At 44.3% G+C, this 24,872-nt stretch overlaps 1 gene segment (V, D, J or C); it reads left to right on the forward strand.

The window, feature by feature from the left end:
- Positions 1 to 1,598: 1,598 nt before the first annotated feature.
- On the forward strand, positions 1,599 to 24,870 carry LOC140594090 (immunoglobulin lambda variable 5-37-like). The segment is given in 3 exon segments: positions 1,599 to 1,709; positions 1,831 to 2,178; positions 24,548 to 24,870. Coding segments are annotated over 3 exon segments (717 nt in total).
- Positions 24,871 to 24,872: the final 2 nt, after the last annotated feature.

Here is a 24,872-nt window from a genome sequence, read left to right on the forward strand (position 1 = left end):
AAAAAGAAAGAAAGAAAGAAAAAAAGAAAGTCTTAAAAAAATAGAGAATGGGGGATCCCTGGGTGGCTCAGCGGTTTAATGCCTGCCTTCGGCCCAGGGCGTGATCCTGGAGACCCGGGATCGAGTCCCACATCAGGCTTCCTGCATGGAGCTTGCTTCTCCCTCTGCCTGTGTCTCTGCCTCTTTCTATCTCTCTCTCTCTCTCTGTCTCTCATGAATGAGTAAGTAAAATCTTTAAAAAAAATAGAGAATGTTGGGGAGAATGAATGAATGAATGAATGATGCAGACAATGTCTTCACGCAGGCGGTTACTCTATTACCCACATCCTCCTCTGGGGTAGGGCAGGTATCCCTAAGCCCTGGGGTCTGAGAGAGCTTCAACACCTCTCCACACATCATACCATAGTCTCTATGTGACACGGGGATAACAGACCCACCACCAGCCTTCAACCTGTTCTCACCCCTGACTTCACCTGTGTCACTCTGGCAACCCTGACTCTGTAGGCATCGCTCTCCATCTATCTGACACCCTGGACTATCCCTCCCTGTCCCACAACCTGGAGTCCAGCCGGTTACCTCCCACTGTCCCACCTGGGGACACAAGCCCCTGCACCCTTACTTATCTCCTCTGCTGTCATCTTCCTCCACCTCCCCCAATGTCTCTTTCTAGGTCTCCCCATCCCTAGTTATGTTGTAGGACGTCCCTTTGAGCTAATTCTCTAATGAGCAGCAGTGGGGATAGGCACAGCCAGGATGAAAAATCTCACAGTAAATGGAGGGGAGGTCACAGGATGGCCCTACATTGGTCCCTGATGGATGCCCAGGCCCTGCTCTGTCTCTGAACCCTGGGAAGGCTTATTAGACTCTCCTCTGTCCTGTCGGTCCTGCTCAGGAATGGCACAGCATCCTCACCCTCTGTGTCCTCCTCTGTGAAGATGTGTATCCCTCCCACAAGCTCATGCTCACACTCAGCACCTGGAGACTGTCCACTTCCCCTGAGCCCCTCCTGTGGGTACAGAGACCCTCTGCTCACTGTTTCCTGTCTTGTCCTCAGCTCCACAGGGGTTCCCAGACTCTCCTGGGTCAGAACTGCACAGGTCCCTCCTGCTGGATGCCAGTCCACAGAGGAAGCCTGATCAGAGACAGCACCCCAGGACCTCCATCTATCCCTGGAGAGTCACTTTCACATAGTTGGAGCACAGGAGTCAGAGAAGTAGGGGAAGGAGAGGCTTGCCTGAGATGGGAAGGAAGGAGAGATTTGCTCAGAGACCAGCAGGGGGCAAAGTGAGATGGAGTTTGGGGGTTTCTGCAGGACAGGGGCTCCCAGCTGTGCAGCTCTCCACTAACAAAAGGTCCTGGGCCAGGGCCCTGGCTTTCAGCTGGAACTGGGCAGCTGTGCCCTCTCTGGGCCTGGACAGTCCCTGGACCTGGGTCTGTGTGTGGGTCCCAGCAGCTGCTTCCTCCAGGCCCACCAGGGGGAACCTAGTGCATCAGGAATCCTCCCTGTCAAAGGAGACAAGACCTGTAAGTGCACAGGAGGGAGAGGCAGGGGTGGTCACATTTGCATGAGCGGCCCCTCCTTTGTGAGGCCCTGGGACAGGGGATAAGACACTCCAGGGGCAGGCCAGCCCCAGCTCTGTGGCCAAGAAGGGGCTGCGTCACCATGGCCTGGACCCCTGTCATCCTCGTGCTCCTCTGTCACTGCACAGGTAGGGTCAGGCCCCAGTGCAAGAGGGGGGGACCCCAGCCTGAGTCAGATCCCTGTGGCTCAGCTGCTCAACCACATTCATCCTGTCTCTTGTCTTCATTGTGACGTGTGTGTGTCTGCAGGTTCCCTGTCCCAGCCTGTGGTGACCCAGCCGCCCTCCCTCTCTGCATCCCTGGTATCAACAGCCAGACTCACCTGCACCCTCAGCAGTGGCTTCAGTGTTGGTGGCTACTACATATACTGGTACCAGCAGAAACCAGGGAGCCCTCCCCGGTACCTCCTGTACTACTACTCAGACTCAAGTACACAGTTGGGCCCCGGGGTCCCCAGCCGCTTCTCTGGATCCAAAGACACCTCGGCCAATGCAGGGCTCCTGCTCATCTCTGGGCTGCAGCCTGAGGACGAGGCTGACTACTACTGTGCAATCTGGCACAGTGGTGCTTATCACAGCGACAAACACAGATGGGGAAGTGGGACAAATACCTCCTCCTGCTCAGGTCTCTGGATGCTGATTCTCCTGCAATTTCAAATAACTAGAATGTACCTTGACTATACTTGGAAGCAGCTTTGAGATCACCATGTCCTTCCCTCTAGTTTCCTATCTGAAATAACTGAACTCTTGGGGAAAAAAGTTATTTAAAAAAACAAAGACACGGGATCCCCGGGTGGCTCAGCAGTTTGGTGCCTGCCTTCGGCCCAGGGCGTGATCCTGGAGTCCCAGGATCGAGTCCCACATCGGGCTCCCTGCATGGAGCCTGCTTCTCCCTCTGCCTGTGTCTCTGCCTCTCTCTCTCTCTCTCTGTGTGTGTGTCTCTCATGAATAAATAAATAAAATCTTAAAAGAAAGACAACAAAAAACTCATGATGATACAGAAATTTTGCATGTTGATTCAAGTATAAAAATCAGAATCTGTTGAGCTGCTTTTTCTTTTTCTCTTTGTAGAGGCAAATACACTTTCCTTAGGTCTCTGGTCAGACCCCAGGGGCCATCCCAGCAGGTGGACAGTCGTTCATCACTCTTTTCCTCCAGGGCTCAGAGCAGAGACCTTCCCTTCCCTCCAGGCTCCTATGCTCAGGGCTGGCTGAGGAGCTCTGGGTCTCAGGGTCGAGGCACTAAGATTGGTGCTGAGTGAGGACTCAGAACAGGAGACATTGCAGGCACACAGCTGGCCTGGCACCCTGGCTGGGTTTTGGCCCTTCGGTTGTGGTGTCAGGAGGGGATGGTTAGCCCTGGAAGAACATTGGGTGTCAGGGAGAAAAACTCTCTGTGGGGCTCGTGAGATGAGCAGGAGACTCCATCATTGCTACAAGCTGCTGAGTCTGCTCTAGGGAAGGTGGGGGAAGGAGATGCCCCAGATGTGAGTGACCACAACTGACACCATTAGGATCATGGGAGCCTTCTGGGCAGGTTTCCTGAGCCCCCACGCATTGACTGTGTCCTCTTCCCTCTCCTGCCACATCAGGGCTCCTCAGTGACCCATGCAACAGGGGCAGGGGGGTACTAGTAGTATCTGTGAACAAAGCAAGTCCACCCCATGACACTGTCCAGGAGGAAGTCCTGCCATTTGTGACAATAGGGAGGAGCCTGCAGGATGTTACCCTGAGTGAAATAACCTCTACACAGAAACACAAATGCTCTTTTCTCTCATTTATATGTGGAATTGATGGCAAAAAATAGTTTAAAACATTACTGTAAAGTTTTACTAATGAGGAGGAGTTAGTAAAGAGTAGCACAAGTAAGGATGGGAAGGATATTTGTGTCTCTACAGCTTCTTAAGTATAGTTCTGATTTTCGACAAGTGACTTATAATTATGAAAATAAACACAACAGGAAATTTACTATTTTAATTATTCTTTATTGTACAATTTTGAGATATTAAATATACTCCCAACGTTGTGTGCCCATCACAGCTATCCATTTCTAGAACTTTTCCTCACCCCAAGCAGTAACTATGCACCTGATAGGGGGTTCTTACCCTGGATTTGGCAGAGGGAGCCAGGGCTCCAGGAGCCCATGCCAATGCAGGAAGCAGCAGAGAGCAGAGGGGGCTCTTGGCAGATGTGGCCTGACCCCCTGAGAGTGTTCTTTGGGCTGTGCTTCCTACCTCAGATTGACCATGTGGATGCTCGGTGCCCGCCATGGCATGGGTATCCATATGCCCATTGCAGGGTGTCCAGTAATTCCAACTCAATCTCCCAAACTGTGTCAGGACACATCAGCGAGGAGCTAAGGATCTCATCTGGGGCATCTGCTATATGATTCACGCATATTCCTACCTGGATCTCCTCCAAAATCCACGTCAGCTGTCTTCCAGAGACCTGGCAAAAGGCCCTCTTTTCAGCCATGTCCCCCTGCTGGTCAAGGGGAACTTTTATTTATCTCTAAACATTATACTTTGTGGCACCGATCTATGTGTCACTTTCTAGGCCAATACCATTTTGGTTACTATAGCTTTGTAATATAATTTGAAAGCAAAAAGTATTATGACTCCAGGGGATCCCTGGGTGGCGCAGCGGTTTAGCGCCTGCCTTTGGCCTAGGGCGCGATCCTGGAGACCCGGGATCGAATCCCACATCAGGCTCCCGGTGCATGGAGCCTGCTTCTCCCTCTGCCTGTGTCTCTGCCTCTCTCTCTCTCTCTCTCTCTCTGTGACTATCATAAATAAATAAAAAATTAAAAAAAAGTATTATGACTCCATATTTGTTTTTCTTTCTCCAGATTGCCTTGGCATGTTGAGGTCTGTTGTGGCTCCTTACAAAACTCAGGAATTTTTTTCTATTTCTGTGAAAAATGTCATGGGAATTTTCATAAGAACTGCACTGAATCTATAGATTGATTTCGGTAATATAGACATTTTAACATTATTTTTGTTGTGGAGAGCACTCGATTTAAGGAATTATATGTAGATTGTGTGTGAGGTATAAGATGTATCTAAATGAAACCTATGTGTGTGGTTAAAAATTTGGTTGGATTATGATGGCCCAAATGAAAGAAGAGATGCATGTTTTAGTCATAAGAGAAAGTAAATATTTGTATTTTTAAATTTACTGACTTATTTTTTTAATTCAACATTTTTATTGAGGACCAAATAAGTATCAGCAAGGGATGTATAGTTAGTGCTGCAAGGAGCAAACAAAATTTTGAAGATCATGGTCACATTTGAGTTTTCAACTGACTAACTATGAAAGACACTGATCAAATGTTTTATGTGAAGTTCAGAGGAAACATTAAGCATTTGTAGGAATAGGACATACAATTCTGTTAAGGGAGATTTGTTGGATAGAAGTGTATATATATATATACGAATGCGTATACATATACATATATACATATCCATATCTTATGTGCTATTATATGTAATTTATATAATGTTTATGTGCTATTATATAATATATAATGTTTATGTAATTTATATAATGTCTTATGCACTATTATATGTAATTTATATAAGGGAGAGTTGTTCGATACAAGTGTGTATATATATATATGAGGTGTATACATATATATATATACACATCCATATCTTATGTGCTATTATATGTAATTTATATAGTGTTTCATATATACATTATATAAATCCTAGAATATATATATTTATATAATACTATATAAATATATATGTTTATTTTACTTATTTAATATTTTAAATTATATAATTATTTTATTCATATAATTATAGTATATATAAATTTATATATATAAATATATAGACCCATATATATGTATATACCATATATATTTATATATATATTCCTAGGATTTATATCATGCATATATAATTCCATTGTCAGTGCATAAATGGATTAGAAAAAATCACTGGGAAAAATAATTGCATTAATATTTACAGCATGAGTACAACCATGTCTGGCACCTAGGAAGCACTAGAGAAGGATCTAGTGAGCAGTTAAAATACATACTGGACTGAGGAAAGAAGGCTTAGGGCAGCAGAAATGTCTGGATCATAAGACTGAGCAATGTCCTTGAAACTCCCACCCCTCTGCATGGCCGCAAATGTGCAGAGCCATCTGGATGAGCCCAGTGTCTGGTGCAGGTAAGCCATTGACTCCTGGCATCTCCCCTTAGGGCTGGCATTGCTGGCTGCATCCTGTGTTGTGGACCATCTCCTGTGGGTGCTCTTGGAGGGAAAGCAACATAAGAACTACAACTCACTGCTGTATAATTCTAGTCTCTTCTTAAAGAATTCCATGCACATTGTTATGAATGAGCTCTGTCCCCTCAAGGGCAGAGCAGAAGGAGGTGGGGACTGGCCAGCCAGGATGGGAAGTGACCTGACGTGGCAGAGAGATTGGCTGTTCCCCCACCCACCTCATAGAACCTATGAAGGAGCTAGCATGCCCTTTGCCCTTCTGCTTACTGGGGGCAGGGCACATCCTCCCTGAGGGGTCACTCCCCTGTGGCCTCAAGAACACACATCTAAGTGGTAAGAGGAGCCCAGGGTGATTCCTATTGAGGAGGCCACTTCTCTGCAGTAAAGACTGAGGTGTGGTGGTGCCTGGAGCACAGGAAGGAACCCCTGAGGGACAAGAAGCCCCTCCCCCTCTGCAGGGGTGGGTGGTGAGCCAGCAGGCTGAAGTCCAGAGTGTCCCTCTGCTCAGCTCCAGGATGTCCCTCCCAGTCAGAGAGGAGCCTGGACTCTGAGGCAGGAGGGGGCACTGTGGGCCTGTCCCTGGAGGTGGTGGTGGTGAGGTGTCTCAGCTGGGCACCCAGGCCTGTAACCCTGCCTTGTACCCTCTGCTCTGTGCTCACTGGAGCCCAGGAGATGCTCCTCTGCCGCGCCCACATTCTCAGGTCTCCCCCAGTTCAGGGCCCCCATGGAGGGAAGTGATGTGCATGAAGGGTTCCTCTCTGCTCTTCCAGGAGGATGAGGATAAGAGAGGCTTGGTGCAGGCCTCTCATCTGTGGGCTCAGAAGCAGAGGCTGGGGCATCTCCACCATAGCCTGGACCCCTCTCCTCCTCACACTCCTCACTCTCCGCTCAGGCTGTGGGAAAACAGGAGGATTGATTATGGGGTCTCCTGGGGTGCACCTTTCCCCTCTTTTTGAGAACACCCTGGGGGGCAATCCCCTGAGACCCAGCTGTGTGTGTCTCCACTGCTCCATTGCAGGGACTTGGACACCTCTGCTCTGACCCAGGAAGCATCCATGGGGATGCATCCATCAAGGTCTGGTCACTCTCACCTGCAGTGGAGACAACGACAGTGTTGCAGCACATTATGTGCCCTGATACCAATAGACTTCTCACGGTACCTCCAAAACTGTGATGTTTGGAAGTACTTGGCCCTCAGAGGTCCCAGCTTGGTTCTCCGGCTATTACTCGGGGATCACAGCCTCTCTGACCATCTCGGGCCTGCAGCCTGAGGACGAGGCTGATTACTTCTGCTCCATGAGGGATCAAAACATCAAAATGACACAGTGCTGCAAGCCCCTGGGGACTTGAGACAAACACCTTCCCCTGTTCCCCATGGTCATCCCCATTACCGCCTGTGACAAACAAACAAGGGGGAGACCCTGGAAGGTCTGAAGGTCTGACTCTGAGCACAGAATCACTTTGTAGGGACAGTGACAATTGTTCTGCCTCATACTGGTTTTGTCTCTCAGGGGCCACATCCTGAGGAAGCAAAGAGCTGGAAGCATATCTTTCCTCTCCATCCTGCCAAAATCACTGGGTCAGGAACAAAGAGGGAAGCTCCTTCCTCACCCGACCTATTACTCCTTCATCTGCGTCAATCAGAAAATTCTTGGTCCTTGTGAAATACATGCTTCACAAATGATTACATAGGAACTGGAAAACATAAATCAGGTGTATGTAAAACTGAGAAAGAAGAAAAGCTAGGGTTTTCTATTTTCCCTATAAGAGGTGGAGGCAACACCCATTCTATTTAATCTTCTACTTCTTCCTGTGCATAGAATCTACCATGTGAGATTGCTTATCTTAAGGTCATGGTTGCAGAGCTTCCTTCTCATATTTGATTTCTGTTTGATTTCTTGTTCTTAGCCTTCAAAATAGGGAACAAACTCTATCATCAACCCTCAATGGGATCTATCTAGTGTCTCCTACAGGAGTTCAAGTGGTAATGCCCTATAACTATCAGGTAGTTTTGTCTATATCAACAACAAAGAAGCCCAAAATGATACTAATCAATAATTCCATTTAAGATAGCATTAAAAAGAATAAAACTTTTAGGAGGGAACATAATCAGTAGGAAAGAAACTTGTAAACTGAAAACTACAATAGATTGCTGAAAAATTAAACAGATTTATATAAGTGACAGGACATGGTGGCAATGGATTGGATGACTTAATATAGTGAAGCTACAACCACCACCATCCAAATATATCTCCACACTCAGTGCCATCCTGCCATTTGGGCACTGCCCCTGGTTTAACTCCTCAATGTCTACTGCTCATCCCCTCTGGATTCCCTGGTAGGCAAGATGTTGGATGATAGCTCTTCATTGGACTCAGGTCTTAGACACACGATCCCAGTGAATTCCATGTAAGTCTGAACAAAACATCTAGGTTAGGGTCCAATGTATGTTGAGTGCAGGACCATGAGAGTTTCAGTGCAGGGGAGGTTGAAGAACCCTTCGGAGGTGAGGAGAGCTCCATTTATACTAGTGTTCTCTTGATATGAATCATCAAGCTGAGTAAATAACAGAATGAGCTTAAAAATACTAAGTATATCAGAGAAACAAATAAATTAGAATTTCTGGCTAATATTCAAGGGAAAGTTTGAACTCAGACAAGTCTATAGAAGCAGAAGACACATTTCTCGTGATGGCATTATATGGTCATAGCAAATATAGGCTGAAAAGCCTTAGCAGTGAGGAGTGCGGACCTGACAGGAAAATATAAAGCCAACAAGAAAACAACAATAATGTTCAAATGAAAGAAGAATCCACATAGAATTATTACAAGGTGTGAACCACCTTGGAACCCTGAGAACCTTATGGCCTTTACTTGTTTCAAGATGATGATAGAGTGGTAATGACCTCAGGCACCTGGAAGAAGCAAACTCAATGTCAGATAAATTTGAAATATCTGGTAATATGAGCACATGCAATACATCATGTATGTAACTGTCTGGAGGCCATTAGTGATTTGAAAATAAGTCTCAGGGCCAAAATCCACAGGGGGCACCTCCTCATTCTCCTTTCCTGGGCAGTGACATTAAAATGATCCAGTTGCAGTCTGGGCACCATTCCAGGAGTGTTGGGTGGTATCAGAGGGGATGGTGGGCTAAGCATGTTAGCACAGCAGGGGGCGCTGTCGCATGGGTCCTGTGAGGACAGACCTCTGGGCCAGACATCCAAGCAAATACACTGATTCTTGCAAACTGGGCAGGTAGCGTACTCACTGAAGTATGATTGTGCTGCACAGGGGTCCCTGGAGCCGCATGAGTTCTCAGTTCTGACTCACTTTCTCCTGTCACATTTCATCCTGAATCCCCATGGAGTCATTTTCAGAACTGATGTTCGGGCAGGGGGAGATACTCCCATACAGGGCAAATTTGCATCTTAAAAAAATCACCAATATTGTTATCTGGGTCTGGGGTGAGAGACCCTTGAGGAGGGGAGGATGGGAGTGCCAACAGTGAGTCCCCAGGGAGCAGAGCTCTGGGGCTCCTCTGTGCTGTTCTGATTCTTCCCTTTACCTCCTCCCTCATCAACAAGGAGTTCCTTTCAGTGATGAGGGAAAAGATGCAGAGAAGGGTCATTTGTATTCCCTTGCTCCCATTATCTGCACAGGATGGTCATCACCCCAGTCTTCCTGTTGCCTTATGGTTCAAGCTCTTCAGGGGGCTAACCGGGAATATGCTATACTGTCATCCATGTAACTGATTTTCTCTTAGAGAAAAAAATATTCATTTTTGCATCTAATTTGTAATCAATATATATAAATATTATATATTTGAAATTATATTTCATAGAATATGTAAGCATTAAACATATATGTTTATGCATGAAAAATATATTATTTTTAAAGACTATTATTCGAGCAAGAGAGAGAGAATGTGTGAGGAAGGGCAGAGGGAGAAGAGAGAGAAATTTTTGCAGATTCCAAGCTGAACAGGTAGCTGAGAATAGGGCTAGATTTCAGGTCCCTGAGATTATGACCAGAGCCAAAACGAAGAGTGGGACACCAACTGAGCCGCCCAGGCTTCCCAAAGGGAAATACACTTTTTTTTGGGGGGGGGGAAACGAACTAGGGGTAGTGGAAGGGGAGGTGGGTGGGGGATGGGGGTGACTGGGTGGCGGGCACTGAGGTGGGCACTTGACAGGATGAACACTGGGTGTTATTCTGTATGTCGACAAATTGAACACCAATAAAAAATAAATTTATTAAAAAAAGGAAATACATTTTAACTAGCCTCTTCATTACATTATCCTAATCCTATGATAGTTCTCACAACAGAAATTTATTTTTTTAAAGATTTTATTTAATTATTCCTTAGAGACACAGAGAAAAGCAGAGACACAGAGAGAGGGATAAGCAGGGTCCTCACAGGGAGCTCAATATGGGACTTGATCCCCAGATGGGGATCACACCCTGAGCCAAAGGCATATGCTCAACTGTTGAGCCACCCAGGCATCCTTCACAACAAAAATTTAAATCAATACATGTAAGCAAAAAATGGCAATCAGATACAGGGGGACTCACACAACAACAACAGCAACGAAGAACACAGTAACACCCAAGATAATAAGGGAAACCTATGCAGAACTGTAATGACCTGTGAACTTATGGGATACTCTGGGGACCTGCAACCTTTAACACTGGATTTAGATGGCTCTAGATTGGTAATCACCCTGGGCGCTGGCAGAGGACAACTCAGTGCCAGGTTATGCTGAAATCGCTGTACAGGTGACAAGTAGTTGTGGGGAATTGAGACAGAACCTCTTTAGTTCTGTCCTCAATCCATTGGGCCTGAACAAAATGGCTTGTTGTTTGGAAGCTGGTTTGCAGCATGTATGGATTCAGGCTGTGTGTTCTCCAGGTGTCCAGATGGGATCGTCATAAGGACTTTTACTACCAACCCTGGTGTCACCCCAGAGCATAGTTATTTCCTCTTCACCAAGTCATTAGAAACACTGGCATATTTGGCTAAGTTCATAGGCAAAGATTATAGCAGCAGAACACAGACACTTGGGGTTTCAGGAACACGGGAGCCAATGGAGAGCAGTTGGTGTCATGACTGGTATGGTAACACATCTAGTATGATCTGGATGACTGGAAAATGTGATGTGAAATGTTTCTAAGAGAAGATGTGTCCCATTTCCCCTGATAATGACAAAAATAAAACCTAACAGAGGAAATCAATAAACCAGAAACAGAATGCATTTCAGATAAATTGCCAAACTTCTGGAGGGGTGAGCAGTCCTAAATACACAAATACAAATATATATAAGAAGGAAAGAAAGAAAGAGAGAAAAAAAGAAAGAAAAAGCAAGGAAGAAAGAAAAAAGGAAGTAAAGAAAGAAAGAAGCTATACAATGAGCTTCTCAAATACACTACAAGGAAAAAAATACACTGAATAAAAAGTAAGTTAAAGACATTACCAGATATTTCACAGAAGGAGATAGGCAGATGGGATTTAAACGTGTGAATTCTGTTCCATATTATATATCATTAGGGAAAAGCAAATGCAAACATGAATGAGCTACCATTGCACACCTATCAGAATGGTCAAAATCCAGTAGACTGGAATCAGATAGATTATGAACAGAAAAGGGATCATTTAAAATAGCACCAAATGTGCACCGTCCCCACCCATATGCTCAATGATATGTCATGTTAGTATGAAACATCTTCCCTATGATGCATTAAGAACATCAATTTACCTCTGTACTATTTTTCTCCAAATCCATAACATTAGCGTAATCATGAGGAAACATCAGATAAGCCCATATTCTGGGAAATTAAAAAAAAAAAACCATACCAGCTATCTCCAAATTCCCAAAATCAAGAATAGAGAAAGACTGAAAACTCATACATTGGAGGATTTTAGTATGTCCTGATGAATAGATGCTATGTTGTTATTTGGATTGATTTCAGGCAAAACAGTGTTAAAATAAGTAAGTAAGTAAATAAATAAATAAACTTTGAAATCTAGATAAATTCTGCAATTTTGCAAGATGATCAGACCACTGGCAAGTACTTGTTTTTATAAACATATCATAGGAACACAAACGTTACCATTAGAAAAAGCTAGGTGAAATATAGAGATATCTGTCCTATATTTGCATTTATTTCTCTAAATATAAAGTTACTACAGAAATAAAGTTCTACATACAAACACATAAGGAAAGAGGAATAAAAATTTCTTCTTTCCACTATTCTGCATTTAAGAACAGAAGACCAGACATTTGTGCTATGCTGGTTTCTAGCTGGCCTGTAAAACTCCTCACATTGAGTTCTTGGTTATGGAATGTATTTACTTTTTGTTACCCTGTATAGAGTAATGTAAGAATAATAATCATGTTATTTGTCTTTTATTTACACAGCTTGAGAGTCAAGATAAATCACCTCCATCGCAGCAGCTGAACAGGATCCCCAACATCCTAGCACTGGAAGAAAGCATTCAGAGCAGGCACCATGAGGATCCCCAGTTCTGGACAGTAGGAAGTGCTCCCATTCATCCAGGTCCTCTCTCTTACAACTGAAATGTCCTGACACATGACAACAAACAAGCATAGGAAGACATCAGAAGGTAGAAGAAGGAAGAAGGAAGAGTTCAAACAAATTGAGGGAAAAACAACAGTGCATACCCTGGTTCTTTTTCTTGTATGATGTCCCCCACATGTAAGATAAGATGCTTTAGGTTCCTCCAACCAAGAATCATCCAGAGCCTGAGATCCAGAAAATCAAACCAAAAAACCAAAAAACCAAAAAACAAAAAACAAAAAAACAAAAACCAAACAACAACAACAAAAAACACCAAAACGCCGAAATCAGCAACTCCTCTGGTCAGAAGATATAGAGATAAGTTGGCCTGAGAGGAGGAAATATTTGGACAAACCTGCCCACCACTTGCACACACTAATGAATCCCCAAACTGTGCCCTCATGCAGGGTTCACATTATTGCTCAGCAGAGACCTGGTGTCCATATCCTCCTGGCAGAAGCAGGCAGTGCCTCAGTACCCACCAGCCATGGTGTCAGCTACTCAGTAGGTAACTGAGCCTCCATCGCATGGGAACATCAACAATTCTGGGCAAGGCAGGCCTAGTTGACTAGTTTGCATTCCAGTTTTTCCGACTCATGGTTTTAGCAGGTTCTGGGGAGCTCATCTGAACCCCATCCCTCAGCAGGGAGAATGAATGCAGTGGTACACGGCAGAGCTGATATGCAGTCATGCACCCATTGCTGATGACCATCTGAACATTTCAGAAGTGAGCCTTGACTCTCCCTGGGACTGAAAACACTGAATTATGATGCAGGAGGCAAGGGAGCTGGACCTGCCTTTCACCTCTTCATTCCCTGGTGTCAGTGAGGACAGGAATGCAGTGGGGAGCAGTGCATCCATCCCATGAAGGAAAGCAGCTCCATTCAGTCCCGTGCATCCCACCCTGAGGTTGGCAGGGCCCAGCAAAGAGCTTGTCCCACACCCCCACCTGATGGGAGCTGGGAGGTGGCAATCACTGCCCCACCTTCTCCAGCAGAGATTAAGCATCAGAGTGGTAAGCATTTTCACTTGAGCCACCTGGAAGCTGACACAAACACCCTTAACATGCTACTGCACCTCAGCGGGAAGATCACTTGTTTGAAGAAAAATAACTGAGGACCAAGCATCTCATTATATAATAGCCATAATATCCAGGATCCAATAAAAAAATATGACATGTCAAAAACCAGGAAAATAAAATCCTGAATGAGAAAGGAGAATCGACTGACACCAACACTGAGATAACTCACATGCTGTAATTATTGGACAGGCATTTTTAGGCAACTATCATAAAATCCATGTGGTGTAAAATTACAAACACTCTTCAAACAAATGGAAAAAATAGAAATGCAGAAATTAAAGAGAAATCATCAAAACAAACCAAATGGAAATTTTAGAACTGAAAAAGATAACAGAAGTCATTGACAAAAAGGAGACTCTCCAGAGGGACTCAAGAGTAGGTGATACTTCTTATTTGTTTGTTTTCTTGCTTATTTGTTGAAACCAAAAATGAGCTCCATTCCTTCTGCACAGTTCCCACCACCTTGACTGATCTCCTGATGCTGTCAGCAGGGGGCGCTGTGCACCTGCTCAGAGCTGGCCAGGCCTGAAACCCACTGAAATGGTTCCACCTGCCTGGGCCCTGCACTGGTGCTCACTGCCAGAGGGAGAGATGACAGCAGCTGTCTCCTCCCAGGGGACAAACCCATAGCTCTCACCCATCCTTGAACTCCTTCTTGGATGGAAGGTTCTAGCTGGGCTGAGGATCCAGTATCAGATGGCACTATGCGCTCCTATTTGCCTAATATACCACCAAGCATTCCCTTCAACCCTGGAGCCGAGGAGGAGATAAAAGAAACGTCCCAAGTACAAATAAAAATGAAACTGAGATATGACCTCCCATCAGTCATAACAGCTAACAGAAACAAGATAGGAAATAGCAGGTGTGGGCAAAGCTGCGGAGAAAGGGGAACTCTTTTGCACTGTTGATGGGTGTGCAAAGTTGTGTATCTCCTTTGGAAAACAGTTTGGAGGATACTCAAAAAGTTAAAAATAGAAATACTCTATGATTCAGCAATTACCCTCCTAGGAAATTACCCAAAGAATACAATATTACTAATTCAATGGGATACATGCTCCTCGAGGCTCATACTAGCATTATCAACAATACCCAAATGATAGAATCAGCCCAACTGATAAATTGTTAAAGATGTTATATATATTAATATATAATATATTAAATGTATGATGGAATATTACTTAGCCATAAGAAAGAATTAAATATTATCATTTGCAACGATGTGGATGGAGGTAAGTCAATAAGAGAATGACAAATATATGATTTCAGTCATGTAGAATTTAAGAAATGAAACAAACTATCATAGGGAAAAAAGGAAAACCAAGAAAGAGACCCTTAACTCTTTTTTTCCTTTTTTTAATAATAAATTTATTTTTTTATTGGTGTTCAATTTGTCAACATACAGAATAACACGCAGTGCCCATCCCGTCAAGTGCCTCCCTCAGTGCCCGTTACCCATTCACCCCCACCCCCGCCCTCCTCCCCTTCCACCACCCCTCCCTCGTTCGTTTCCCAGAGTTAGGATTCTCTCATGTTCTGTCTCCCTTTCTGATATTTCCCACTCATTTTTTCTCCTTTCCCCTTTATTCCCCTTCACTATTATTTATATTCTCTTAAGAACTCTTAAGAACTAACTAATGCTTACCAAAGGGGAGATGCGTGGAGGGATGGGTTTAAAAGGTGATGGAAATTAAGAAGTGCACTTGTGATGAGCATTGGCTCATTTATATAAGTCTTGAGTTACTAAGTTGTACTCTTATTATACTGTGTGTTAGCTAATTGGAATATAAAGAAAAACCTAAATAAAAGAGACATCCTAGAGATCAGACCCAGATGTAAGGCCAGAGATCCTGTTAAAATTCCACACTGTGACCTGGATTCCTCCTCTCCTCCCTCTCCTCACCCACTTCCCCTGATCGTGGAGATTTATTTTTTTTAATTTTTTTTATTATTATTTATGATAGTCATACAGAGAGAGAGAGAGAGAGAGGCAGAGGGAGAAGCAGGCTCCATGCACCGGGAGCCCGACGTGGGATTCGATCCCGGGTCTCCAGGATCGCACCCTGGGCCAAAGGCAGGCGCCAAACCGCTGCGCCACCCAGGGATCCCGATCGTGGAGATATCTGAGGCATCCTTAGAAGAGATCCCTCTGCCTTTCTTCTTCATCCCTAACATGTGTCTATTTTCATTTCAGGGACCAGTTCTCAGGCTGTGGTGGCATAGGAGCCTTCATGGCCATATCCCCAAGAGGGACAGTCACCCTCACCTATCCCTCCAGCACAGGACACTATCTATACTGGATCCAGTAGCAGACTGACTAAGTCTAGGTCATTTATTTATAATAAAAACAATAAATACTCATAGACCCCCCCCCCCCCCCCCCCAGTTCTCAGGCTCCCTTCTTGCGGGCAAATCTGACTGGACTGTCTCCTAGTGCCCAGCCTGAGGACGAGGCTGAGTACCCCTGGGGACTACACTGTGGTGGTGCTGGGCACAGTGAGAGACCCAGAGGAGGAAGGGACACATAAACTTTATTTCATCAAGTGTGGATACAAATATCATGTGATTACTGACATCTCATGGCCAAACACCGGAGCCCAGAGCACTGTAAATGCAGACCAGCCATGGAAAGATGGGCATGGGAAGGGTCTGGGTTGATTTCCATCCCTCTGTGAGTCCTAACATGGAGTAAGTGTATGAATAACTTAGGAGGCATTAGTTCACAAAAAGCCAAATTCAGGTATTTTGTATTACAAAATTTCTGTTGTATCAGAATTATAGATTGAGGCTAAATAGAAGCATTTTTTTCCAGAAAAAAAGGAGCATTAGCAATACTACTTTACAGGTTTAAAAGAAAATGGAATTCTCATTTTGTATTTTCTTGAAGTTTATTAGGTTTCATTTCAGTGCAATACAACTGCATATTAAAAAATAGTAACAATCATAGCATTTTTGGAAAGGATTCTTCTTTCCTAATATCCTAATTTAAATTGTATCCTACCAGAGAACATATGTTGAAATTGTAGAGCTCAGGACTTATGAAAGTGACCTTATTTGGGAATGGGGTGCTGCAGATGTAATTAGTACAGATGAGGCGATGATGCGGTGGGGTGGCCTCCTAATTCAATTGACTGGTGTGCTTGTAGCAAGACAGTCAGATGGAGACAAGGAGGGCTCCATGGGAAGGTGGAGGCAGAGACTGAGGTTCTGCAGCTGCAAACAGGGACCCTAAAAATTGTCCTGAAGTTTCTCACAGTTACAGAGAGGCAAGAAGGATTCCTCTGCAGGTTCCAGACAGAACACGTCCAGGCCTTACAAACTGTGAAGCTGTGTATGAACAGCAGAAATGCCTTTCTATTGCATTTAGCCACCCAGTTTGTGGCGCTTTGTTATGGAAGCCCTAGAAAAATATTAAATCTAAAATCAATATATAGGTCAGGGAAATGTCACTAATAAATGGAGTGCGACGGAACAATGAAATTATTTCTTTTTTTCAATAAATTAATTTTTTATTAGTGTTCAATTTGCCAACATAAAGAATAACACCCAGTGCTCATCCCGTCAAGTGTCCCCCTCAGTGCCTGTCACCCACCCACCCCCACCCCCACCCTCCACCCCCTCCACCACCCCTAGATCATTTCCCAGAGTTAGGAGTCTTTATGTTCTGTCTCCCTTTCTGATATTTCCCACACATTTCCTCTCCCTTCCCTTACATTCCCTTCACTATTATTTATATTCCCAAATGAATGAGAACATACACTGTTTGTCCTTCTCCACTTGACTTACTTCACTCAGCATAATACCCTCCAGTTCCATACACGTCGAAGCAAATGGTGGGTATTTGTCGTTTCTAATGGCTGAGGAATATTCCATTGTATACATAAACCACATCTTCTTTATCCATTCATCTTTCGATGGACACCGAGGCTCCTTCCACAGTTTGGCTATTGTGGACATTGCTGCTGGAAACATCGGGGTGCAGGTGTCCTGGCGTTTCATTTCATCTGAATCTTTGGGGTAAATCCCCAGCAGTGCAATTGCTGGGTCGTAGGGCAGGTCTATTTTTAACTCTTTCAGGAACCTCCACACAGTTTTCCAGAGTGGCTGCACCAGTTCACATTCCCACCAACAGTGTAAGAGGGTTCCCCTTTCTCCACATCCTCTCCAACATTTGTTGTTTCCTGCCTTGTTAATTTTCCCCATTCTCACTGGTGTGAGGTGGTATCTCATTGTGGTTTTGATTTGTATTTCCCTTATGGCAAGTGATGCGGAGGATTTTCTCATGTGCATGTTGGCCATGTCCATGTCTTCCTCTGTGAGATTTCTCTTCATGTCTTTTGTCCATTTCATGATTGGATTGTTTGTTTCTTTGGTGTTGAGTTTAAGAAGTTCTTTACAGATTTTGGAAACTAGCCCTTTATCTGATACGTCATTTGCAAATATCTTCTCCCATTCTGTAGGTTGTCTTTTAGTTTTGTTGACTGTATCCTTTGCTGTGCAGAAGCTTCTTATCTTGATGAAGTCCCAATAGTTCATTTTTGCTTTTGTTCTTTTGCCTTCGTGGATGTATTTTGCAAGAAGTTACTGAGCCAAGTTCAAAAAGGGTGTTGCCTGTGTTCTCCTCTAGGATTTTGATGGAATTTGTCTCACATTTAGATCTTTCATCCCTTTTGAGTTTATCTTTGTGTATGGCAAAAGAGAGTGGTCTAGTTTCATTCTTCTGCATGTGGATGTCCATATTTCCCAGGACTATTTATTGAAGAGACTGTCTTTCTTCCAATGGATAGTCTTTCCTCCTTTATCGAATATTAGTTGACCATACATTTCAGGGTCCACTTCTGGATTCTCTATTCTATTCCATTGATCTATGTGTCTGTTTTTGTGCCAGTACCACACTGTCTTGATGACCACAGCTTTGTAGTACAACCTGAAATCTGGCATTGTGATGCCCCCAGCTATGGTTTTCTTTTTTAAAATTCCCCTGGCTATTCGGGGTCTTTTCTGATTCCACACAAATCTTAAAATAATTTGTTCTAACTCTCTAGAAAGTCCATGGTATTTTGATAGGGATTGCATTAAACGTGTAAATTGCCCTGGGTAACACTGACATTTTCACAATATTAATTCTGCCAATCCATGAGCATGGAATATTGTTCCATCTCTTTGCGTCTCCTCAATTTCTTTCAGAAGTGTTCTATAGTTTTTAGGGTATAGATCCTTTACCTCTTTGGTCAGGTTTATTCCTAGGTATCTTATGCTTTTGGGTGCAATTGTAAATGGGATTGATTCCTTAATTTCTCTTTCTTCAGTCTCATTGTTAGTGTATAGAAATGCCATTGATTTCTGGGCATTGATTTTGTATCCTGCCACGCTACCAAATTGCTGTATCTAGCAATCTTGGGGTGGAGGCTTTTGGATCTTAGGGAAAAGGTTCCCAGTGCTTCCCCATTGAGAATGATATTTGCTGTGGGCTTTTTGTAGATGGCTTTTAAGATGTCGAGGAAAGTTCCCTCTGTCCCTACACTCTGAAGAGTTTTGATCAGGAATGGATGCTGTATTTTGTCAAATGCTTTCTCTGCATCTAATGAGAAGATCATATGGTTCTTGGTTTTTCTCTTGCTGATATGATGAATCACATTGATTGTTTTACGAGTGTTGAACCCGCCTTGTGTCCCAGGGATAAATCCTACTTGGTCATGGTGAATAATTTTCTTAATGTGTTGTTGAATCCTATTGGCTAGTATCTTGTTGAGAATTTTTGCATCCATGTTCATCGGGGATATTGGTCTGTAATTCTCCTTTTTGGTGGGGTCTTTGTCTGGTTTTGGAATTAAGGTGATGCTGGCCTCATAGAACGAATTTGGAAGTATTCCATCTCTTTCTATCTTTCCAAACAGCTTTAGTAGAATAGGTATGGTTTCTTCTTTAAACGTTTGATAGAATTCCCCTGGGAAGCCATCTGGCCCTTGACTCTAGTGTCTTGGGAGGTTTTTGATGACTGCTTCAATTTCCTTCCTGGTTATTGGCCTGTTCAGGTTTTCTATTTCTTCCTGTTCCAGTTTTGGTAGTTTGTGGCTTTCCAGGAATGCGTCCATTTCTTCTAGATTGCCTAATTTATTGGCATAGAGCTGTTCATAATATGTTTTTAAAATCGTTTGTATTTCCTTGGTGTAGGAAATTTCCTTGGTGTAGTGATCTCTCCTTTCTCATTCATGATTTTATTAAATTACGTCGTCTCCCTCTCCTTTTAAATAAGGTTGGCTAATGGTTTATCTATCTTATTAATTCTTTCAAAGAACCAACTCCTGGTTCTGTTGATCTGTTCCACAGTTCTTCTGGTCTCGATTTCGTTGAGTTCTGTTCGAATTTTAATTAACTCTCTTCGTCTGCTGGATGTAGGGTCCTTCTGCTGTTTTTTCTCTAGCTCCTTATTTTTAAGGTTAGTTTTTGTATTTGAGTTCTTTCCAGTTTTTGAATGGATGCTTGTATTGCGATGTATTTCCCCCTCAGGACTGCTTTTGCTGCATCCCAAAGATTTTGAACGGTTGTATCTTCATTCTCATTAGTTTCCATGAATCTTTTTAATTCTTCCTTAATTTCCTGGTTGACCTTTTCATCTTTTAGCAGGGTGGTCCTTAACCTCCACGTGTTTGAGGTCCCTCCAAACTTCTTGTTGTGATTTAGTTCTAATTTCAAGGCATTATGGTCTGAGAATATGCAGGGGATGATCCCAATCTTTTGGAATCGGTTCACACCCGATATGTGACCCAGTATGTGGTCTATTCTGGAGAAAGTTCCATGTGCACTTGAGAAGAATGTGTATTCAGTTGAGTTTGGATGTAAAGTTCTGTAGATATCTGTGAAATCCATCTGGTCCAGTGTATCATTTAAAGCTCTCATTTGTTTGGAGATGTTGTGCTTAGAAGACCTATCGAGGGTAGAAAGAGCTAGATTGAAGTCACCAAGTAAAAGTGTATTATTATCTAAGTATTTCTTCACTTTGGTTATTAATTGGTTTAAATATTTTGCAGCTCCCACATTCGAGGCATATATATTGAGGATTGTTAAGTCCTCTTGTTGGATAGATCCTTTAAGTATGAGATAGTGTCCCTCCTCATCTCTCACTACAGTCTTCGGGGTAAATTTTAGTTTATCTGATATAAGGATGGCTACCCCTGCTTTCTTTTGAGGACCATTTGAATGGTAAATGGTTCTCCAACCTTTTATTTTCAGGCTGTAGGTGTCCTTCTGTCTAAAATGAGGCTCTTGTAGACAGCAAATAGATGGGTCCTGCTTTTTTATCCAGTCTGAAACCCTGCGCCTTTTGATGGGGTCATTAAGCCCGTTCACGTTCAGAGTTACTATTGACAGATATAAGTTTAGTGTCACCATGATATCTATTCAGTCCTTGTTTTTGTGGATTGTTCCACTGAACTTCTTCTTAAAGGGGATTTTTAAGAGTCCCCTGTAAAATTTCTTGCAGAGCTGGTTTGGAGGTCACATATTCTTTCAGTTCCTGCCTGTCTTGGAAGCTCTTTATCTCTCCTTCCATTTTGAGTGCCTTCCTGGATAGAGTATTCTTGGTTGCATGTTCTTCTCATTTAGGACCCTGAATATATCCTGCCAGCCCTTTCTGGCCTGCCAGGTCTCTGTGGAGAGTTCTGCTCTTACCCTAATATTCTTCCCCATGAAAGTCAGGGATTTCTTGTCTCTTGCTGCTTTAAGGATCTTCTCTTTATCTTTGGAATTTGCAAGATTTACTATTAAATGTCGAGGTGTTGGACGGTTTTTATTGATTTTAGGGCGGGGGAATATCTCTATTTCCTGTATCTGAATGCCTGTTTCCCTTCCCAGATTAAGAAAGTTATCAGCTATGATTTGTTGATATACATATTCTGGCCTTCTGTCCCTTTCGGCACCCTCGGGAACCCCAATTAAACGTAGGTTTTTCTTCCTCAGGCTGTCATTTATTTCCCTTAATCTGTCTTCATGGTCTTTTAATTGTCTGTCTCTTTTTTCCTCAGTTTCCCTCTTTGCCATCAACTTGTCTTCTATGTCACTCACTCGTTCTTCCACCTCGTTAAACCTCCTCTTTAGGACTTCTAGTTTGGATTGCATCTCATTCAATTTGATTTTTAATTTCTGCCTGATTGGATCTAAATTCTGCAGTCATGAAGTCTCTTGAGTCCTTTATGCTTTTTTCTAGGGCCACCAGTAGCTGTATAATAGTGCTTCTGAATTGGCTTTCTGACATTGAATTGTAATCCAGATTTTGTAACTCTGTGGGAGAGAAGACTGTTTCTGATTCTTTCTTTTGAGGTGAGGTTTTCCTTCTAGTCATTTTGCTCAGTGCAGAGTGGCCCAAAACAAGTTGTACTGGGAAAAAGAGAAAAAGAGAGAGAGAGAAGTAAAGAAAAGAGAAAAAGAAAAAAAAAAGGAAGAAAAAAAGGAAAAAAGAGAAGAAAAAGAGAAAGAAAAGAAAGAAAGGTGAAAAAAAAGGGTGGGGGAAGCAATCAGAAATCAAAAAGAAAAAAAAAAACACGTGGGAGTATCTTCTGATTCTGTATACTTTAAGTCCCTTGACTTCCCCTGGAACTTGTCCTTCTAGCTGGTCTCCTGGGGGAGGGGCCTGCTGTGCTGATTCTCAGGTGTTAGCACTTGGGGGAGCTGCTCTCCCCCCTGCCTGGTGCAGGGCTCAGTGGGGGTCGTTCACCCCGTGAGTTCCCGGGAGGAAGCCACAGTGGTGGGGGCAGCTCCGGAAACCTGGATTCAGCTCCCGCAGTAACTCCGGGGCTCTCCGTCTGCAGGGCCTGGGGGCCCCCGGGCGGGGCCGCTGATCTGCTCAGCTCGGGGCAGGAGCGTCCTCGCTGTCCTGGGCCCTCCCGGCCTCTGCCTGTCCCGGGGGAGGCCGGATCCTGGGCTGTGTCCCGGCGCCCTGTGCTCCGGGGCCTGCGCTGTTGGATTCGCTCCCGCCCCGCAGCCCCCTCCGCGGAGCCGCCGCCCGAGCCCCTCCGAGCTGCTCCGGGTCCCGCCGTGTGCGCTGCAGCCCTTAGGGAGCTCGGCGCACTCTCCCGGGGCGCAGGTGCCTGTTAGTGTCCCAGGGAGCCCGAGGGCATCCCCGCCCTCCTGGGTCCTGCTCTAACTCCCTGCGGGCCCCTTTCCACCGGGAAGGTTGGTGCAGCTCCTGCTCCTCCGGGATGGGGCTCTCTTGTCCTGGGGGCACCTGCCCCGGCCTCAGCCCGGCTCCTTGTGGGGTCCCTCCCCCTTGGAGGCCTTTTGTTTCTTAATTTCTTTCTTTTTTTTTTTTTTTAAAAGATGAGTTCCTTTCTTTTTTTTTTTTTTTTTAATTTTTATTTATTTACGATAGGCACACAGTGAGAGAGAGAGAAGCAGAGACACAGGCAGAGGGAGAAGCAGGCTCCATGCACCGGGAGCCCGACGTGGGATTCGATCCCGGGTCTCCAGGATCGCGCCCCGGGCCAAAGACAGGCGCCAAACGGCTGCGCCACCCAGGGATCCCTGTTTCTTAATTTCTTTTTCCCCGTCTTCCTACCTTGATAGAAGCGCGAACTCTTCTTACTGTAGTATTCCAGCTGGTCTCTCTTTAAATCTCAGGCCGAATTCATAGATTTTCAGGATGATTTGAGGTTTATCTAGGTAATTTTTTTGAGACAGGTGACTTGGGGACCCTACTCCTCCGCCATCTTTCCCCTCCTCCCCAAAAGTATCTTAAATGCATCAGACAGTTGTTACAAAATAATTGCTGTAAGGGTAATATCCAAGAATAATTGAGAACCCATACTAGTAATCAATGACAAAAGACTTGTTCTTAAAGGTATGATATTCTCATGGCAAAGACAGAGATAAAAAGTCAAGAACTGCACCATGGAGGTTGGTGAACCTAACAGGAGACCCTGACAACAGCAACAATAACCAAATAAGTCAGCCTATAAGTGTAACCCAAGTAGAATTATTATCAAGGTTGAATCAATGGGCTTCTCTAGAGAACTTTAAATCTTTCACTTTCACTTTCAGAACGCTTTTGAAAGAAATGGAGGAAGAGACAAAGAGATGGAAAAATATTCCATGTTCATGGATTGGAAGAATTAATATTGTGAAAATGTCAATGTTACCCAGGGCAATTTACACATTTCCACCTGGGCTGCCCATCATTCACTATTTCTTATATTTCACTTGTTCACAGAGTGTTGGGTTCATTTCTGATAAAGAGACATCCTTGGTTGGTACCCCCTGGACTACTTGTAGACACTGTCCATGATTAACGAAGAAGAAAGCACCATCCCTACATCTGTCACATGGACTCTGAGATTCCCAGTGTCCTCATGGATGGAGGAGTGATTGCTAAGATCCTCCAAGGAAACAAGGAACAATGTCCCTGGGGAGGGAAGGAAATGTTCCAGAGAGTGATTAGAGTTGAGGTGATTTAGAGGCTGGGCCAGGAGTTGGAGAATGTATCCATATCCTCATACAGCTCTCAGGATTCTCAGAGAGGAACTTTGGGATGGAGGTCACCAGGGTCATAGGTAAGTGATCTAATGAAAGATGTCTTCCTGATAATCAGTGTCCCAGGCCACCCTGCAGACATTTGTGTGTGATGTCCCAGCATCTGCCCCTTTCAAGATCTCCCAGGTGACTTGAAGGTGACCATGGGGGAGGGATAGAGAGGAAGCTGATTTGCATAAAGCACTTGCTTATCATAGGTCTGGAGTCAAGAAAAGGCCCAAGGACACCCTACTCCAGCCAAGGAGCTTGTGGAGTCCACCTCCAGTGAGGGTCCCCACCGTGGCCTGGATGGTGCTTTTTCTCAGGCTACTTGCTCATGGCTCAGGTCAGGGAAATGGACTCTGCATCTGTTGGGGGAACATAAAAGCAGGGACTCATATGACCCTTGTCTCCCATAACTATACTTTTCCTCTTCTTGGTTTTAGGAGCAGATTCTCAGATTGTGACCCAGGAGGCATTGTTGTCAGTGTCTCCTGGAGGGATAGTCACACTCACTTGTGGCCTCAGCTCTGGGTCAGTCACTACAAGTAACTACCCCAACTGGTTCCAGCAGACCCCAGGGCGGGCTCCTCGCAGATTATCTATGACACAAACAGCCGCCTCTCTGGGGTCCCTGATTGCTTCACTGGATCCATCTCTGGGAACAAAGCCGCCCTCACCATCACAGGAGCCCAGCCTGAGGATGAGGCTATTACTGTTTTACATGACATGGCAGTGGGAGCAGCTACACTTACCCACACCATCTCAGATATGGAGGAAGTGACACAAAAACCCCTGGGACCTTGTATCTTGTCCTCGTCATTGAGAAGCTTCTGTGGAGCTTACAGTCAGATGTATGACAGTGATGCTAAGCACAGTGACAGAGACAGATGAGG

The sequence above is a fragment of the Vulpes vulpes genome, chromosome 10 (assembly GCF_048418805.1).
Source record: "Vulpes vulpes isolate BD-2025 chromosome 10, VulVul3, whole genome shotgun sequence".
NCBI classification, from domain to species: Eukaryota; Metazoa; Chordata; class Mammalia; order Carnivora; family Canidae; genus Vulpes; species Vulpes vulpes.